We start from the raw sequence: 20690 nt of genomic DNA, 5'->3' as shown, positions 1-20690 counted from the left end.
TGTCTGCAATTCCTGACAGGAAGTTTATGAAATGAAGAACCATGAATATTGATAGGGGAAGTTATACAGGTAGTCCTCGACTTTTAACCACTTGTTTAGTGACCATTCCAAGTTATAGCAGCCCTAAAAAAGTGACTTACCACTAGTTCTTGCACTTACAATCATCTCAGCCACCCCACTGTCACATGATCAAAATTCGGGCACTTGGCAACCAGCACGCGTTTGTGACAATTGCCGGCATCCTGAATCACGTGGTCCCCATTTGCAACCTTCCCAACAACAAAAAGTCAATGGGAGAAGCCAGATTCACTTAGTGAACCATGTGATTCACTGAACAACTGCAGTGATTCTCTTAACAACCATGGCGAAGAAGGTCATAACATTGGGCCTGGCTTGCTTAAAAACACCTTGCTTTATCAACAGAAATTTGACCAATTCTGGTTGTAAGTCAAGGACTACCCTGTAGTTGAACACCTGAAAAGTGGCAGGTTCCCCAGACACAGCTTTTAGAGTGAATTTTTAATATGGGGTATAAATCAGAGTATAGGAGTTGCCAACAAAATATAGGTGGGCAACAGTAGTGGAATTCAAATCCCAGGGCTACTGGTTTGCTATTGGTAGCGCACGGGCGCGCGCGTGCGGTGCTTCTGTGCATGCACAGAAGTTTCTGTGCGTGCGCAGAGCGTTTTTGAGGACGTCTGGGTGGGTGGGCGGAGCCTCCTGCCGCCCCCACTACCAGTTCGCTTGAACCGGGGCGAACCAGGAACAACCCATCACTGGTGGGCAACCCAGAGGTTGTGGGTCACCTGTGACTCTATTTAACAATTGACATTGTTAAACCTCAGTGGCAAGATTTCAGCTATACAATTGTCATTTTATTTATTTCCCTCTACTCCCCAAAATAAGAGGGGCACTGGGAGCCCCGGTGGTGCAGTGGTTAGAATGCAGTATTGCAGGTACATGATGCCCACAGCCTGGAGTTCGATCCTGACGGGCCTCAAGGTTGACTCAGGTTTCCATCCTTCGAATATCGGTAAAATGAAGACCCAGATTGTTGGGGGCAATATGCTGACATTGTAAACAGAGTGCTGTAATACGCTATGAAGTGGTATATAAGCCTAACTGCTATTGCTATAAAGAGGAGGCCTTCTATGAAGGGCCATAGGAAGTGAACGACTTCCAAATTGAGCCAGATATTTGAGCGTCATTCCCTCCAGTGAGGTTCCCATGTGCTGGGGCCCTCTGGCAATTAAGGGGACCTTAGCCAAAGAAAGTGCCCCACCCCTGCACTCTATGGTTTTTCCCTCCTTCCCAAGATGTGGGTTTACACAGTTTCAGAGCCAACCAATATAAATGGGTAAATCATCCTGATGCTTTCAAAAGCCCATCTCTGACCCTTGCTTGTCTTTTCTCCAAGGATTTAAGCTGGAACAAATATATAGACACGAAGCTGGAATTTCATGATCAGTTGCTTTTGGATACTATCCGGCGTGACCAGGACCCGGTAGTGAAGGAATACATGCGGTTGCTTGCCCTGTGTCACACTGTCATGGTGGAGGAGAAAGAAAGTGAGTAGACTAGTAGTTGATTCTACTTTTGGTCATCTCAGTTTTGTTATTGTGTAGTGGGCTGCAATAGGCAAGAACAGACCAGCATAGATACAACAGCATTTATTGACTCAACTGCAACTGTGGAACAACAGGCAAATCCCTGTACTTTATACTCTGAGCCCACAGGGCCTCAACCAATCATAATACTTGAAAAAGCCCGCCCAAATATGAATGTATCAAGTTTCCCTCCAAAACAGTTGAAGTTAATAGTTAGGGTCATCTAAATCAGCGGTCACCAACAGGTGGTCCGTGGACCACTGGTGGTCCGTGAGAAAATTTTGGTGGTCCACAGAAAAATTATTTGCATTTTTTATATTGCACTAAATCAGGGGTCCTCAAACTACGGCCCCTGGGCCGGATACGTGCAATGAACGTTTGTGTTGCTGCAGAGAACCTCCTCCCTCAGGGTTTTTTTGTAGGGGTTGGAGAGGGGCAGAAATTCTGACTTGGGGTCTGCTTCAGCCTCTTGGTGTGGGGCTTTGGGCGAAGGCTGGAGGGAAGTATCGCTGGTGGCAAAGAGCTGGAGGACCTCATTCCAGTGGGACTGCATCATGGCCTGGAACTGGCTGATCATCTCAGCCCGCTGAGCCTCCAGGTGCCAGTACCTGGCCCTGCACTCCCACAGGTCTTCTCTCTGCTTGGAAAGCCTATGCTCGTAGTCCTCAGTGAGGTGCTTCTGCTGAGCCTCCTTCTCGGTCAGACCCAATTTGAACTGAGCCAGCTGTTTTGCCGACTCTTTCTCATGGTGGCTGCTTAGCTCCAACAACTGCTTCCTGTTGGGGCCCTAAGGAGCCCAGGTGGGCAGGGGAGGAGTGGCTGGGAGGGGAGGGGCGAGTAGAGGCTGGCGAGGCGCCCCTCCACATGAGTGACATTGAGTTGGCCACGCCCACCCAGTCACATGACCACCTAGCCATGACCACCCAGCCAGTCATTAGGCAGATCATATTAGTGGTCCGTGGGATTTAAAATTATGAATTTAGTGGTCCCTGAGGTCCGAAAGGTTGGGGACCCCTGATCTAAAAGTTAGTTTCACTTAAGCAGGGCTTAACACCAGTGGTGGGATTCAGCCGGTTTGGGCAAATTGGTTGTTAAATTGCTGGCCCCGCCCCTTCCAGGAATACCCACGCGCCCTGTTTTGGCTCCCACGTAAGTGCAGGGAGGCCTACTAGGCCCAAAACGGGGCATGGGGGGGAGCGCCCCCCGCGGCCCACTTTTGTTCCCGGGGAGTGCAGGAGGCCGAGTGCTGCCTGTCACACCCCCTGGCCACGTCCACCCAGCCGGTCATTAGGTCAGAGAACCGGTTGTTAAATTATTTGAATCCCGCCACTGCTTAACACAACTATATATATTCAATACATTACATTGGTCACGAGCAAAGCTAGAACAGGCTGGGACTGGAGGTAACCGAAAAATCTCCAACACCCATTTTTTTTTTTTTTAAATCTATCCTGCCTTTGTTGTTTTTACACATAACTCAAGGAGGTGAACATATCCAACACGCCTTCCTTCTCTTATTTTCCCCACAACAACACCTTGTGAAGTGGGTTGGACTCAAAGAGAGTGACTGGGCCAAGATCACCAGCTGGCTTTCATAGCTAAGGTGGAACTTGAACTCATGGTCTCCCGCTTTCTAGCCTGGTGCCTTAACCACTAGATCAAATTAGCTCTCGTCTCTGAATACCGAGTCTTCTTGTGCCCCAAATAATATATTTTATGTGGGATTCAAGTTCTGCTGTGATCTTCAGGAAAAGGTTTAAGCTGACCTCAGCAGAGAGACTGTACTCAAACAGAAAGTTCAGATGGGAACTGGAAACTAGACATACCCAATTCCAGCAAATTAAGTGGTTGTCCACTAAGACCCCTAGAGATCCCTCTCACAGTTAATGCTGTTATGCAAAGGTACCACCTATTCTAAACTTTTGCATTTGATTTTTCTTGTCTAAGTTTAAAACTTTACTTTTCTCACCACTAAATTACATTTTCTTGGATAGGGCCCAGCTTTCAACTCTGTCAAGATCTTTCTGAATCTCAAGCGTGTCTTCTAAAATATTATCTATTCTCCCCAGCTTGGTGTTATCTGCAAATCTGATGAGTTGTATCCCCTCATCTAAATCATTTATGAGTGAGATTCTCAGTCATCCACATCATGGTTGTCCCAATGGTGCTTTTTCAAAAGGCAACTGTTCAGAACAGTTCAGAACTGAAGAAGCTTCTTGAATGAGAAGCAAAACATCTTCAGGGAAAAACAAAGTCCAGTTGCCTTTTGAAAAAGCACTTTTGGGATATTTATGAAGGTGTTGAAGAGTATAAAACAGTGATGGCTAACCTTTTTGCCATCGCGTGCCAAGAGCAGGGGGGGTGCACGCGCACATGCTCACACCCATAATTCTATGCGCCCTGCCCCCGCGCATGCGCACACGACCCCCCCACATTCCCCACGCTCTTGGCACGCGATGGCATGGTAGGCCTGTTTTTTGCTGTCCCAAGTCTCTGGAGCCTTTCTAGGAGTCTGGGGAGGGCAAAAACAGCCTCCCCCCACTGGAAGTTGGTAAGTGGGCCATTTCTAGCCTCCAGAGCAGTGGTGAAATCTAAAATTTGTTACTACCGGTTCTGTGGGCATGGCTTGGTGGTGGTGGGGTAATGTGACTGGGTGGGCATGGCCAATTTTTTTTTTATTTTTAAAACCATTTTTTACATGTAAAACCATGTAAAAAATGCTTTCAAAAGGCTCTGGCGATTCCAGCTGAGTTGCCTGATCATCAGAGGGTTTTTAAAAAACTCTCTGCCGATCAGGCAACTCAGCTGGGATCGTCAGAGCTTGGCTCGTCAGAGGCATTTAAAAGAAAAAAAGCCTCTGATGATCACGCGGCTCAGCTGGGCATGGGGGGCGGGGGCAGGGATTTTTGCTACCGGTTCTCTGAACTGCCCGCCACCATCGCTACCTACTCGCCCGAGCCAGTCCGAACCGGAAGCATTTCACCCCTACTCCAGAGGACCTCCGAGGGGTGGGGAAGGCTGTTTTCGCCCTCCCCAGACTCCTAGAAAGCCTCTGGAGGCTGGAGAGAGAGAAAAATGAGCCTTCTCCACCACCACCCGAAGTCCTCCAGAGGCAGGTAACAGCCTGTTTCCCTACTTCTGGTGGGTCCAGAAGGCCCAAAAATCAGGTGGCCGGCACATGCATGCACGCTGGAGCTGAGCTCGCATGCCCACCCATATGGCTACACATGCCACCTGCGGCACGCGTGCCATAGGTTCGCCATCACGGGTATAGGACCCAAGACAGAGTCTTGGAGTACCCCACTGCATTCTTCCCTCCATGTAGATGTAATATTCACGGTTCACCTATCTCAGCATTAAAACCTTCTACAGACACCTAAGCCTTCAGATAATGTGTCCCAAGTAGGATCATTTGAACCTGGTCATTTGTGCCTTGAGGGAGAACTCTGGGTTGATTTCTTCAATCATCCATTTATTTTCTTGGCTGTCCGCAAAATTCTCAGGAGTCTTCCACAACACCAGAGTTCAAAAGCGTCAATACTCTTCCTAGCCTGCTTCTTCAAAGTCCAACTTTCGCTTTCATAAGAGTATTGCAAAGAATGCTAAGACTTGCACGATTCTGATCACAGTAGTTATAGACACAACACGGCATCTGAAGAATCATAGGATGGTTTCTGTTTATTTATTCTATTATCAAAGGCTCCGAGAGAAGCATAGATGGCTTCCCCCACAACACATACACACTTTTTATCTTCAGGCTAATCCTGTGAGGGTTTTTATTGCCTTTCAACTAAACATTTGTGAAATGGTTTAGAAGACACAATAAAGGAGCGATAATAAAGACAACAATTCCTGGCAACCGTTAATAGCCTAAGAACAGCCACAGCAGAAATAATAATAATAAAAAAATACACTAGAGTTTTTAAAAGTCAGGAAGAATAAAAGGCAAGATATCTAAAGACGCTAGCATAAACCTCAGATGGGTTTCCTTGAGAAAAGGTTGCCAACCAAAGCCTTTCCCCCCCTCTAAGATTTAGAATGTTTTACAAGGTCAAAATATTTCAAGTACACTTCATTTGTTATCATTGAAAACCAGTATTTTCTCCATATTTTCTGCTGTATTGTAGTGAGCACAGAAGGGAAAATGTAGTAACTAGGTGCTGTGAAATCAGCTGTCTTGCTTATACCCATCTAAAGCAGAAGATTACCCAAGATCCCCCAGGCAGCAGTAGGATTGAATGAATGAACGAATGAACGAATGAATGAATGAATGAATGCAAATATACACGTACCAGGATAATACAGGTAGTCCTTGACTTATGACCACAATTGAGCCCCAAATTTTTGTTGCTAAGTGAGATATTTGTGAAGTGAACTTTGCTCCAGTTTACGACCTTTCCTGCCACAGTTGTTAAGTGAATCCCTGCAGTTATTAAATTAGTAACACGGTTGTTAAGTGCATCTGGCTTTCCCATTGACTCTGCTGGTCAGAAGGACACAAAAGGTGATCACATGATCTCGGGACATCAGAACGGTCATAAATATGAATTGGTTGCCATCTCTGCTAGGAAATTTTTCCTTAGGTCTAGGCTGGTTCTCTCCTTGATTAGTTGTTCTGCCCCAGCTACAGACCCCAAAGAACGCAGCACACACAAAGTCTGTACAAACCTTAGTTTACTAAATTAAATCAGTCTTTTTCAAACAAAGGCTGTTAATTAACTTTCTTAACAGCCTACAAGAATCCAAAGAATAAATAATCGTAATCTTACTATGGTTGGCAGAAAGCCCAGAAGCAATTTGCAGAGAACTAAGATCAAGACACAAAGGAGAGTGAACTAAGTTGTTCCCTGCAAATTGCCTCAGTCGTCGTCCTTCCTTAAATAGGCTAAGGGAGTGGCCACTTAGCCCCAAGCCTCACTCTTGAGGAGACTTCCTCCTGAGGAGCCACTCCTGCCTTTTGGCAGCTCTGCGCGCCCGTGCATCGAGAAGAGGCTCCTCCTCTTCGTCCTCTTCACTTAAGGGAGCTTCTGGAGGTTTTGAAGGCCCTGGCTGAATCCCTGCCTCTGGCACCACATCTTCTCCAGCCTCCTCATTGTCCGACTCAAGTGCCAGCTGCACAGGCTGCTGGCGCAGCACCACACCAGCCTCCTCACTGTCGGAATCAGCTACTAGCTGTACAGGCCGCTGACTGGCCACAACACTAGTTCCCATCCATTGCTGCTTGTTCTGCCTTCAGGTTTTTTGACTCCCTCTTCTTTGTGGCAGCCCCTTAGACATTGACTGCTATCATGGCACCCGTAGTCCTTCTTTTCGTTAAACACCTGGGACACTCTTTTGATTATGATCTAATCTTTTTGTTTTTAGGTGAACTTGTTTACCAAGCCGCTTCTCCAGATGAGGAAGCCCTGGTAACAGCTGCCAGAAACCTGGGTTATGTCTTTCTCTCCCGCACTCAAGATACCATCACGATAAGTGAACTGGGCATACAACGGATTTACAAGGTGCTGGCATTGTTAGATTTCAACAGTGTGAGAAAACGGATGTCTGTTTTAGGTGAGTATTTGTTGAGCTGCAAAGTATAGCTTGTCTAATGGGTATTTGGGCAAATGTGCAGGATTGGAAAGAAAATCTTTTTTTAAAAAGAGAATTTTTAAAGGAGAATTTCTTTTAAAGGAGGATTAGGCAGATGCATCTTTTTATTGAAAGCAGCTTAGAAGAATAGGAAGGGGTGGCATATAAATTAATGCAACTAAGTAAATCTGGTGAGAAACAAAACTGCCTTAAAATCTGAGCCAAAATTGGCAAATGAAAAGTGAAGGCATCAGATTAGAATTTTGTGGCTGTGTGCCTCCATGTTCACTCCTTACCTGCTGCTGAATTGGGATAAATTAAAATTATATTTAATTGTTTTAAGACAAAATAAACTGGGAGATATCCCAAAGGTACTTTTTCCAAAAGGCAACCGGACCTTCTTGGTTTTTTGCTTTGAAGACATTTCACTTCTCACCCAGGAAGCTTCTTCAGTTCTAACTGACTAGTGGGAAATGGAAGGATGGGGCGGGGTGGGTGGGAATTGTTGCTTTTTTGATGGAGGTGGATAGGTGACATGCCAGAGATTAGACATTTTCTGAATTTTTGACACATTGAGCCCAAAACGTTTACCATCACAGATCTAGGAACAGAGAGACCCAGGTTTAAATGTTCTGACCTCAGGCATGAAAGCTCATGTATAACTTGGATCAACGTATCCTAAGAATTGAGTGCTTGGAGGGAAAATGGAATGTGAATCTAACAAACAAGCAGGGAAACAAGCCAACAGTTAAATGCAAGGTGGCATAAATATCCTTATTTCTTTTTCTCAGTGCAAGATCCTGAAGGTTGCATCAAGCTTTACACCAAGGGGGCAGATTCTGTGATCCTAGAAAGACTCCACAGTGACCGGATCAATGAAGGTTGCACCATCAAAGCACTGGATGTAAGTTTTGTATTGTATAGAAAAGCCAGGAAGGGAGCCATGATTATCTAGCTGAAGCTCCGCCCCATTTTTAGGTGCATCGACGTCTGTTAAAAGGAGGGGGGGGGGAGGTTCAATCTTGCAGTTCAGCTGTCATCTTGATGGCTTTAATTATAGTCAACACCACCTAATTTCTCTGCTTAATTTTGAGCCAATCACTCTTTGCCCAGGGACCCTGTGGGGAAAAAAAACTGAACTAAGAAGAGATTGGATAACCACTTGTCTGAAATGGAATAGGGTTTCTTGCTTAGGTAGGGGGTTGGATTAGACCAGGGGTGCCAAACTCAAGGCCCGCAGGCCAAATCCAGCCTGCGGGGTGCTTAGATCTGGCCCGTGGGGCTGTCCTGGAAACAGTGAAGCACTGGCCCACGGTGCCTTTGCCAGTGAAAACGGAGTTCGGGAGGGTCCTCCTGAGCTCCGTTTTCGCTGGCAGAGGGCTGCAGGAGGCCGTCACAGCTGAAAACAAAACTTGGGAGCCTGTTTTCACTGGCAGAGTGCTCGGGCCGCCACAGGCATCCCCAACATGAGTGACATTGAGCTGGCTACACCCATCTTGGCCACGCCCACCCCAGCCCTCTGAGGTCAAACACAATCCTGATGGGGCTCTCAATGAAATTGAATTTGACTCACCTGATTTAAGGGGCTGCCAAAAAAGGAGGGACGGATCAACCTATTCTCCAAAACATCTGAGGGAAGGACAAGAAGCAATAGATGGAAACTAATCAAGGGTAGAACCAATCTAGAACTAACTAACCTAGAACTAAGCTCGTGAGGGCCGCACGCGGTCCTCCTGAGCTCCATTTTCGCTGGCAGAGGGTTGCAGGATTCCGTCGCAGACAAAAATGGAGCTCGGTAGCCTGTTTTTGCTGGCAAAGTGCTCTGGCTACCACAGGAGTGCCCCCGACACGAGTGACATTGAACTAGCCATGCCCACACTGGCCATGCCCACACTGTCACCCCGAGATCAAACACAACCCTGATGCGGCCCTCAATGAAATCGAGTTTGACACCCCTGGACTAGAAGATCTCCAAGGTCCCTTCCAACTATTATTCTGCTACATACACTGCTGAAGTTCCTGAAGGAAAGTATGGATGAGAATCTCACAACTAGGCACACAATTCCATAGCAAATGCCACCTCCTGAACAACCCATGCTTGTTCTCTTCCCCCAGAGTTTTGCAGCGGAGACCTTAAGGACTTTATGCCTGGCTATGAAAGAGGTGGACAAAAAGGACTACGCTCTATGGAGCAAGAAACACCATGCGGCGAGCATCTTATTACAGGACCGGGCCGAAGAGTTGGACAAAGTATATGAGGAGATTGAGCAGAATCTCAAGGTAAACATTGGTTTTGGTTTGGACTGACAGCCAAGTCAAAGGGAGATCTTGGATATTGTGCCGTTTCTGAGAGTTGACATTATTTGATATTGTTTTGGCTGAAAAGAGCCATACAGGTAGTCCTCGGCTTATATCCACAATTGACCCTGAAATTTCCATTGCTAAGCAAGACCGTTGTTAAGTGAGTTTTGTCCCATTTTACAACCTTCCTTGACACAGTTGTTAAGTGAATCACTGCAGTTGTTAAGCCAGTAACACAATTGTTAAGTGAATCTGGCTTCCCCATTGACTTTGCTTCTCAGAAGGTTGCAAAAGATGACCACATGATCCCAGGACACTGCAACCGTCATAAATACATGCCAGATGTCAAGCATCTGAATTTGGATCACATGACCATGGGGATGCTGCAATGGTCGTAATGTGAAAAATGATCATGTCACTTTTTTCAGTTATGTTGCAACTTCGAATGATTACTGCACGAATGCTTGTACTTTGAAATTTTGGACTCAATTGGGTCGAAAGCAGTGGTGAAATCTAAAATTTGTTACTACTGGTTCTGTGGGCGTGGCTTGGTGGGAGGGGTAATGTGACTGGGTGGGCATGGCCATTTTTTAAAAAAAAAAATTTAAAACCATTTTTTCCTACAACTTCTTTGGCGAAGAGGTTGTAAAAAAAAGGCTCTGACGATCCCAGCTGAGTTGCCTGATCGGCAGAGGGTTTTTAAAAAAGCCTCTGCCGATCAGTCAACTCAGCTTGGATCGTCAGAGGCATTTAAAAGAAAAAAAAGGGTTTTTTTCTTTTAAAAGCCTTTGAGGATCCCAGCTGAGCCACACGGTCATCAGAGGCTTTTTTTTTTTTACTTTTAAAAGCATTTTTTGCCTGAAGAGGTTGTAGAAAAAATGCTTTTAAAAATTAAAAAAAAGCCTCTGATGATTGTGCGGCTCAGCTGGGCATGGGGGTGGGGCAGGGATTTTTGCTACCGGTTCTCCGAACCACCCGCCTCCATCGCTACCGGATCGGGCGATCCGGTCCGAACCGGGAGCATTTCATCCCTGGTTGTAAATCAACAACTACCTGAACTGTAGTATGAAATTTGTACTGTGAAGTTTGAACTGTGAAGTTTTGAATCAACTCTTGTTTTGTTCTTTCAGCTTCTGGGTGCCACAGCCATAGAGGACAAATTACAGGATGGGGTCCCTGAGACCATTCGTCTTCTCAAAAGGGGGGGCATCAAAGTGTGGGTGCTAACTGGAGATAAGCAAGGTACATCAGACAATTCATGATTTTCTAGTCCCAGGGAATCCCTCAGAAATGACATTCTTTTCTGGAAAAAGAAAAAGTTTGCAGGCTTCCAAATCTTTTCACTCTGCTTCAAGGCACATGGCCACAACTAAGTACAGAAGCTGAAACATTAACTCTATAAGCAAACTGAAATGCATTACTTACTGTACCGTTAACACATTTAGATAGAGATATCCATATTTTCAGATATACAGGTAGTCCTTGACTTACAACAGTTCATTTAGTGACTATTCAAAATTACAGCAGCACTGAAAAAAAGTGACCTGACCATTTTTCACACTTACGACTGTTGCAGCATTCCCCACGGTCACCTGATCAAAATTCAGAATCTTGGCAACTAACTCGCATTTGCATAGATTTTGCTTAGCATAAATTTTGGGCTCAATTGTGGTGATAAGTCAAGGACTACCTGTAGTCTTTTAAAAAAAAAACTGTTTCAGGGATGGAAGCAGAAATAGAAGAGAATGTGCCATGCTCCATCTTTTAATCCCATTTCTGGTCTTCATTATGTTTGCAGAAACTGCTGTCAATATTGGGTTTGCTTGCCAACTCCTTTCCGAAGACATGACCATTCTGGAGGAGAGTGAAATCAGGTATGGACCTATGTTTTCTGCCCCAGCTCCGGATTCCCAAGGATTGTGACACACACCAACGATCCTTATCAAAGTTATAACATACCAAGAATAAACAAAGTCCGGCAAAGGTTGGCAACCAGCCCAGAAAACAAGATACGATAAGGCACTCACTCTCCAAAATGCTCTGTTATAATTACACGTTGTTTCCAGCAAGAAATTACTAACTGCGTGTGACTTAAATAGGCTAAGGGAGTGGCCAATTATCCTCAAACTTTACTCTCGAGGAGACCTCCTCCTCCTGAGTAGCCACTCCTGCCTTTTGGCAGCCCTGCGTGCTCGAGCATTGAGGAGAGGCTCCTCCACTTCGCTCTCCCCACTTGAAGGAGCCTCTGGAGGTTCTGAAGGCCCAGGCTGAGTCTCTGTCTCTGGCACCACATCCTCTTCAGCCTCCTCGCTGTCCGACATGAGCGCTGGCTGTGCCGGCTGCTGGCGCAACCCCACACCAGCCTCCTCATCGTTGGGATCAGCCACGATCCGTGCAGGCCGCTGGCAGGCCACAACACTATGAAAGATGTGTTTGGATGTCTGTGGTTGGGCAAGTGAAAGGAAGTAACTCAAATGGAGAAATAATTGGGTGTTGTTTGGAAACCCTAGATCAGGGGCGTCAAACTCAAGGCACACAGGGTGCTTAGATCTGGCCCATGAGGCCGCTCTGTAAACAGTGAAGGACCGGTCCGTGGTGCCTCTGCCAGCGAAAATGGAGTGCTGATCTCTGTTTTTGGCTGGGATAGCCTCCTGCAACCCTCTGCCAGTGAAAACTGAGCTAGGAGGGCCACACTTTGCAGTCCGGTCTCTTCTTCCAGTGATGAAGCTCCCTCAACTTCTGAAGGCAACTTCTGTTCCAGTCAGAAAATTTCTCCTAACTTCTAGGTTGAATTTCTCCTTGACAATGCTTTGAACTTGTTTGAGGGCAGAGCAAATACAGACTCTTGTTCCTGAACTTTCAGTTTTTCTTTGTCTTTATCTTGGACTCAGAAATTAAACTTTTCTTTGGGGAAAAAAAAATTTAAACTTTTCATGAACATCCTGTAGAATTCACAGGCGAAGGATGGGAAGGTTAGATCAGTGGTGAAATCCATTTTTTTTTACTACTGGTTCTGTGGGCATGGCGTGGTGGGTGTGGTGTGGCATGGTGGGCGTGGCTTGGTGGGCGTGGCAGGGGAAGGATACTGCAAAATCCCCATTCCCTCCCCACTTCTGGATGAAGGATATTGCAAAATCTCCATTCCCACCCCACTCTGAGGCCAGCCAGAGGTGGCATTTGCCGGTTCTCTGAACTGCTCAACATTTCTGCTACCAGTTCTCCAGAACCTGTCAGAATCTGCTGGATTTCACCCCTGGGTTAGATGTTGCAGTTGCATCTTGGACAAGTGGCTCAAGGCTAGTGATTTCAATTGGTCTGATGACTTGCGCTTCTGGGTTCAAGACACCTGCCCTTGTTTTCCCGCCATCTTGTTTTTCAGGGAGATTCTTGAACCATCCTGGTACAGCAGCAACAGTTTGGCTGGCAGCGGTGAAGCCCTGTGCAACATCAGCTCTTTTCTTCCTTACCAGGCTTCGCATGTCAAAAAAGCCCTGGTGGTCACTGGGGACTTCCTTGTAAGTCCTTCCGTCCTTCCCATTTTTAATGGGTCCCTCTTCTCTATAGTACGGGTAATCCTCGATTTATGACCTCAATTGAGCCCAACATTTCTGTTGCTAAACCAAAGAGTTTTTACGTGCATTTTTCCCCATTTTATGGCCTTTCTTGCCACAGTGAATCACTGAAATTGTTACGTTAGGAACAAGGTTGTTACCAACTTAACAATTTCAGTGTTTCCCCGGTTGTTAATTTAACTTAACAACAAGGTTGTTAGATGAATCTGGTTTTCCCCATCTGGTTTTCCCCATTGACTTTGCTTGTCAGAAGCTTGCAAAAGCTGATCACATGGCCCCAGGACACTGCAACCGTCATAAATATGAGTCAGTTGCCAAGCACCCGAATTTTGATCCCATGACCATGGGGATGCCGCAACGGTCGTAAATGTGAAAAACGGTCACAAGTGACTTTTCTCAGTGCCGTTGTAACTCTGAACGGTCACTAAATAAACTTTTGTAAGTCGAGAACTACCTGTAACTGGCTTTTTTTTAATGACATATGGGGTATTTTCCTGCGCATTGATACGAGAAATTCAGAAGAGATTTCCATCAAGGTAGGGAAAAGCCTATTTTTTAATTAGGGGGTCCTTGACTGCTCTAATAACTGAGGTAACAGAATAAGAGAATTACAGAATAACAGAGTGGGAAGGGACTTTGGAGGTCTTCTAGTCCAGCCCCCTGCTCAGGCAAGAAACCCTGTAGCCAGTGGTGAAATCTAAAATTTGTTACAATTGTTCTGTGGGTGTGGCTTGGTCCCCACTGGGTGGGCGTGGCCATTTTTTTTTTCTTTTAAAAACATTTTTTCTCTTCGGCGAAGAGGTTGTAAAAAATGCTTTCAAAAGGCTCTGACATATCCCAGTTGAGTTGCCTGATTGGCAGAGGCTTTTTTTCTTTTAAAAGCCTCTGCCGATCAGGCAACTCAGCTTGGATCGTCAGAGGCATTTAAAAGAAAAAAAGCCTCTGCCGATCAGGCAACTCAGCTGGAATCGTCAGAGACTTTTAAAAGTATTTTTTCTACAACCTCTAAAGAGGTGCTTTTAAAAGCCTCTGACGATCCCAGCTGAGCCACGTGATCATCAGAGGCTCTTTTTTTTACTTTTAAAAGCATTTTTTTGGCCGAAATGTCCTAACCGGGAGAATTTCACCCCTGCCTGTACCATTTCAGATGAATGGTTGTTCAATCTCCTTAATTCTAGGTTGCTTCTCCCCTTGCTTAGTTTCCACCCATTGCTTCTTGTCCTGCCTTCAGGTGCTTTGGAGAATAGTTTGACTCCCTCTTCTTTGTGGCAGCCCCTGAGATATCGGAACACTGCTATCATATCACCCCTAGTCCTTCTCTTCATTAAACTAGACTTACCCAATTCCAGCAACCATTCTTAGTAGGACAGCTATAATTCTGGGCAAGGAAATCAGACCCCTGGGTTATATGTCTGGGCTTCATCTCTTCCCAGGAGAAAATCTTTCACACGGAGGAGAAGAAGAAAGCAAAGAAGAAGAAAGGCCTTTTGGAGCACTTGCGCTTCCGGACTGCGGACATCAGCAAGGAGCAAGGAAACCTCACTGAAAAAGTATTTGTGGAACTGGCTACCACCTGCCAAGCTGTGATCTGCTGCAGGGTCACGCCCAAGCAGAAGGCCCTCATTGTGCAAATGGTGAAGAGACACAAGAACGCCATCTCCTTGGCTATCGGAGACGGGGCCAATGATGTCAACATGATTAAAAGTGAGTCCCCTGCCCTTTTTGGTACAGTCTTAGGTAGCCAGGTTATGATCTTAAATTGGCTTTTCTCAGCAAGGTGCATGGAGATAGTACAGTTAGTCCTTGACTTACAACAGCGACCGTTCAAAGCTACAACGGCACTGGAAAAAGTGACTTATGACCATTTTTCACAGTTCGACCTTTCGTGTGATTGAAATTCGGATATTTGGCAACTGGTTCATATTTATGACGGCTGCTGTATCCCAAGGTCATGTGATCCCCTTTTGTGACCTTCTGACCAGCAAAATCAAGTGGGGGAATCCAGATTCACGTAACAACCAGGTTACTCACTTATCAACTGCAGCGAATCACTCAACATCTGTGGCAAGAAAGGTCGTAAAATGGGGCAAAACTCACTTAATCAATTTCTCACTTAACGACAGAAATTTTGGGCTCAGTTGTGGTCATAAGTCGAGGACTACCTGTACTTTTTAACAGGACCAGCCATGGGTTGTGGCTGCCAGCAATTGTAGTCCAAAACATTTGGTTGGTGCCGCGGTGGAGACGGTGGATTTAAATTTGCAGTTGATTAGATTTGCCTGGGTAAATCTAACAGAGGGTTTGTGACTCACGCAGGCCACAGCAGAGCTGTCACCATGGAAACGTAAGTTTAACTTTTATACACACAGGGACCTCCGTTCCTGTGGAGAAAGAGCTAGATTGGTCTTACAGGTGGGAGAGAAAAGAAAGTGTGCTAGAGAGTTTGGAGGTTTAGGGTTGAGGCCAGTGGTGGGTTGTTACTGGTTCACCCTGGTTCGGGCAAACTGGTAGCGGCGGCGATGGGAGGCTCCACCCACCCACCCGGATGCTTCTGCGCATGCGCAGAAGTATCGCACATGGGTGCGAGTGAGCGCCCCCCCCCCCGAGCGAACTGGTAGCGATGGGTTTTGAATCCCAACCCTGGTTGAGGCCACCTCAGACTTATGACATTTTAGGGGCCTTTTTGTAACTATGACTTTTTGGCAACTTGGGAGCCATTTTTCTTTAGAAAAGCATCTAAGATGGATGAATTCTGCCAATTCTTTCAGAGACCCAGATAATGTGACAGCTACATCCACCATTAAGGGGTAAAAAAAAAATTAACCAGGAAGGTGGGCAAGACCAGGCAATTGAAGCCCCACCCCTTTTGTGTCCAGGCGATGAGTGTGATGGACATGAAAAGGGGCAGAAGCTTCAATCACCTGATCATTCCTCCCATTTTGATACAGACCTTCCCAATGGATGCCATGATTTTATTTGTCAAGCATATATAAGATAACAGGTAAAAGTATAAACATAATTTGAATACATGAAAAGAGTAAGTAAAAAGGAATATTAGGACAGGGACGGTAGGCATGCTGGTGCACTTATGCACGCCCATGTCATGTTCCACGAGGCCTTTCAATTGCAACTTGGTCATTATTCTCTCATAGTTTTGCCTTGCTTGCTTACTTATTTATTACATTTATATGCTACCTATCTCACTATCAAGTGACAAATCTTTTGATATGCCAATACTGTCTATAGCACTAGCAATAGCTATAAACACTTAGACTTCAGTGGTGGGATTCAAATAATTTAACAACCGGTTCTCTGCCCTAATGACTGGATGGGTGGGTGTGGCCATGGTGGGCGTGGCCAGGGGTGTGACAGGCAGCACTTGGCCTCCTGCACCCCCCTGGGAGAAAAAAAATGGGCTGTAGTGGGGATGCGCCACCCTCCCCACCCCATTTTGGGTCTAGTAGGCCTCCCTGCAGCCTCCTGGGAGCAAAACCAGGCCGCAGGGGGCCCATGCTGCACCCCTGCACCCTATTTTGGGCCTAGTAGGCCTCCTTGCACTTACCTGGGAGCCAAAATGGGGCGCGTGGGGACTCCTGGAAGGAGTGGGGAGGGGCAGAGCCAGCCAGCAATTTAACTACCGGTTTTGCCCGAACTGGCCCGAACCAGCTGAATCCCACCACTGTTAGACTTATAGTCGTTTGCATCTGGACAGTTTACAGAGTCAGCCTATTACCCCCAACAATCTGGGTCCTCATTTTATTGACCTCAGAAGGATGGGAGGCTGAGTCAACCTTGAGCCGGTCAGGATCGAACTCCCAGCTGTGGGCAGAGTTAGCCTGCAATACTGCATTCTAACCACTGCGCCACCATGGCTCTATGCCAGGGATGTGCATTTTCCCTCTATTAAAGGCCACCTCACCTGAAGTGTTTATATTTCAGAAGTCATATAATAAGTGGGCCAAAGCAAAAGAATGTGAGACCATGGAAGCAGGGGTGGGTTCTAAAATTTTTTACTACCGGTTATGTGGGCATGGCTTATTTTGTGGGCATGGTTTGATGGTCATGTGACAATTCTTTAGGATTTAGCAGAGGTACTGGTCTACTAGGCTTTTAACTGCTTGCAGAACCATACCGGTCTACCCATTTGTTTTTGGAGTGCACCGGTCTACCATCACACTGCCTTTTACCGCTGATCAGCTGTAGGGTGGCCCTTTGAAGCGCTGCGGCAAGTGTTTAAACAGTTTTTTTCCTTCTAGCCGATCAGCTGGGACTCGGGAGGCATCGAATAGATTGGGGGCAGGGCCAGGCAGAGGTGGTATTTACTGGTTCTCCGAACTACTCAAAATTTCCACTACCGGTTCGCAAGAACTGGGGAGAATCCGTAGCAACCCACCGCTGCACAGAAGGTCCCTTTTTCCCCCTTTTTCCAACATCCTTTTTTATTTTTCTATACCTCCTGCTTTTCTTTTGAAGTCCTCAGGACCAATCCTGAAAAGCAACACAAAATTTTTAGTTAGTATTTGGATGGAAGACTAAAGAAAACCCTGGCCTATAGGTTAGGTTTAGAAGTTGTAACATCTTCAATTTGAATTTAATTGGACCATGAGTGAAATCCAGCAGTTACTGACAGGTTCTGGAGAACTGGTAGTGGAAATTTTGAGCAGTTTGGAGAACCGGCAAATACCACCTCTGGCTGGTCCCAGTGTGGGTAGGGAATGGGGATTTTGCAGTATCCTTCCCCTGCCATGCCCACCAAGCCATACCACGACCACCAAGCCACACCCACAGAACCGGTAGTAAAAAAATTTGAATTTCACCACTGGATTGTACCTTTTTTTGTCAATTTCCAAGCATCAAACAAGGGAGAACTACCCCTTACAAGAAGTCCAGACAGTCCTCTTGGTGAGGATGGTTAAGTGTTGGCCAAAGTTGCCTTCAATTTCACCACCACAGAGTTATCTACCTGGTTCAGGTGGTGGTTTTCCACTCCTTTGGGCCTCTATCTGGGAACTAAAGCTGGGGTGATTCGTGAACAAGACTTGAATTCCCTGCAAGGATCCTTCCCCTTCTGCATCTCAATCGGAAACTTCTGAGATTTTCATAAAGCCACAAATTGGAATACTTGGAATATTGCATCTAGTTTTGGTCGCCACAATTAAAAAAGATGTTGAAACTCTAGAAAGAGTACAGAGAAGAGCAACAAAGATGATTAAGGGACTGGATGCTAAAGCATATAAAGAACGGTTATTGAAATTGGGTATGTCTTGTTTAACGAAAAGAAGGACCAGGGGTGACATGATAGCAGTGTTACAATATCTTAGGGGTTGCCACAAAGAAGAAGAAGTCAATCTATTCTTCAAAGCACCTGAGGACAGGACAAGAAGCAATGGATGGAAACTAATCAAGGAGAGAAGCAACCTAGAACCAAGGAGAAATTTCCTGATAGTTAGAACAATTAATCAGTGGAACAACTTGCCTCCAGAAGTTGTGAATGCTACAACACTGGTGGTTTTAAAGACATTGGATAACCACTTGTTTGAAATGATATAGGATTTCCTGCCTGAGCAGGAAGTTGGACTAGATGACCTCCAAGGTACCTTCCAACTCTGTTATTCTGTTAAATAATTGCTGAAGTCAGAATTGGAATGTGGTCTAATATTAACCCTCCCTTGTGTTCTCTCCAGCTGCGGACATAGGGATTGGAATCAGCGGGCAAGAAGGCATGCAAGCAGTACAGTGCAGTGATTATGCGCTGGCTCAGTTCCGCTATCTTCAGAGGCTCCTCTTTGTCCATGGCAAGTGGTCCTACCTCCGGATCTGCAAATTTCTGCGCTACTTCTTCTTCAAGACATTTGCTGGCATGATGGTGAACATCTGGTTTGCTTTCTATACAGGATTCACAGCACAGGTGAGTATTAATTCCCCTACCCACCCTAAACCCCTGAGTCTAATCTGTTCAGTCTGCCTTTCATTTCTGAGCTTGTATGATGTTGGGAAGCTCCCAGGCAGACATGGAGGAGGAGTCAAGTAGGGAGGTAGTCTTGAATCAGCAGTGAAATCCACTACCGGATTGGGTGCGCTCCCGCAAGGGAACACACACACACACAAAGTGCATGCGCGCCTCTTCTGCGCATGCACAGAATCTTCTGCACATGTGCAGATGGCTAAAAAATGGGATGTAATGACGTCCCAGCACATGGGGGAAGCCTCCCGCCGCCAATGCTACCAGTTCAGCGAGCCAGATAGAACCGGGGGGATTTCACCGCTGTCTTGAATCCTTGTGCGGCCACAAGAAGCATAAGCCTGTCACCCCCACCCTCCACCCCCTTAAGTTAAACAAAACCTTATCAGTTTGTTTCCAAGGGGAAAGAAGTCTGGGGAGATTCTTGTAATATAGGTAGAACACAATAAAGTTATTGAATTGAACCTTTCACGAGTGGATCTGGTTGTTTGCTTGTGCCAGACATGTTCATAGCATTTCTCTTGGCTACTAATTTTGTCATATTGTCAAAGAATGAAGTAAGATTTCTCTGGCATGATCTGTTCTTGACAAACCCATATTGGCTTCCATTTATGACTTTGTTTGTCTCTACGTGTTCGGAGATTCATTGCTTAGTTATCTTTTCCAGAATCTTCCCAGATATTGATGACAGGCTGATAGGTCTGTAGTTTCCTAGACCCATTTTTCCCCCTTTTTTTGAAGATGGGAACTACATCAGCTCTTTTCCAGTCACCTGATAGTTTTCCGGTGTTCCAGGATCTTTGAAAGATGTGGTTCAATGGTTCTGAGATCACATCTACCAGTTCCTTCAGAACTTTGGGGTATAATTCATCTGATCCTGATAACACGATAAAGTTATCGGCATAAATTTCTTGTGAACTCATTGTTGATGGGGGGGGGAGTGTCTTGCTCCCTCGGAAAGGGTTCATAATCTTGGCGTCCTCCTTGATTCACGGCTGTCTTTAGCAGACCATCTAACGGCCATGACAAGGGGGGCATTTGCACAGGTTCGCCTGGTGCGCCAGTTACGCCCTTTTCTAGACAGGGACGCCCTCCGTACGGTCACTCATGCTCTCATTATCTCTCGGCTGGATTACTGCAATGCCCTCTACATGGGGCTGCCCTTGGGGTGCACCCGGAGGCTCCAATTGGTCCAGAATGCAGCCGTGCGAGTAGTTACAGGTGCATCCCGCTACTCCCATATAACACCACTATTGCGTGAGCTGCACTGGTTGCCGGTGGTCCTCCGGATCTGCTTCAAGGTTCTGGTACTCATCTATAAAGCCCTTCATGGCATGGGCCCGGGGTATTTGCAGGATCACCTCCTACCGGCCTCCCACCGCCACTGGATTTTAATTTGGGGATTTGGGGATTTTAATTGGTTTTAATATTATTTAATTTTTATCTATTGTCGGGTTGTTTTATTGTTGTGAGCCGCCCCGAGTCCTACGGGAGAAGGGCGGCATATAAATCTGACAAAATAAATAAATAATAAAAATAAATAAATATTGCACTGAGGGATCAGCTGCATTGGAGAGCAAGGCTGTGCAAAGCCTTTAAAGACACATTGCAAAGAGTGCCAGCATAAACACAGCTTCCTCCTTGATGCCCGGAGGCAACCGTAGTTTGCAGAAGGCT

At 46.0% G+C, this 20690-nt stretch overlaps 1 protein-coding gene across 3 annotated transcripts in view; it reads left to right on the top strand.

Moving 5' to 3' along the window:
* ATP8B3 (ATPase phospholipid transporting 8B3) overlaps positions 1 to 20690 on the top strand; it is a 102586-nt gene that overhangs the window by 63663 nt on the left and 18233 nt on the right. For all 3 annotated transcript variants that reach the window (XM_034437714.3, XM_034437717.3, XM_034437716.3), the window contains exons 15-23: positions 1418 to 1568; positions 6972 to 7160; positions 7970 to 8082; positions 9294 to 9458; positions 10610 to 10721; positions 11278 to 11353; positions 12859 to 12994; positions 14485 to 14755; positions 18736 to 18959. In XM_034437714.3, coding sequence (XP_034293605.2) covers positions 1418 to 1568; positions 6972 to 7160; positions 7970 to 8082; positions 9294 to 9458; positions 10610 to 10721; positions 11278 to 11353; positions 12859 to 12994; positions 14485 to 14755; positions 18736 to 18959 — 1437 coding nt within the window. The remainder of the gene's footprint in view (positions 1 to 1417; positions 1569 to 6971; positions 7161 to 7969; positions 8083 to 9293; positions 9459 to 10609; positions 10722 to 11277; positions 11354 to 12858; positions 12995 to 14484; positions 14756 to 18735; positions 18960 to 20690) is intronic.

The sequence above is a fragment of the Pantherophis guttatus genome, chromosome 1 (genome assembly GCF_059756535.1).
Source record: "Pantherophis guttatus breed Tessera chromosome 1, ASM5975653v1, whole genome shotgun sequence".
In the NCBI taxonomy this organism is placed as follows: Eukaryota; Metazoa; Chordata; class Lepidosauria; order Squamata; family Colubridae; genus Pantherophis; species Pantherophis guttatus.
This window is presented reverse-complemented; position numbering and strand designations above follow the sequence as displayed.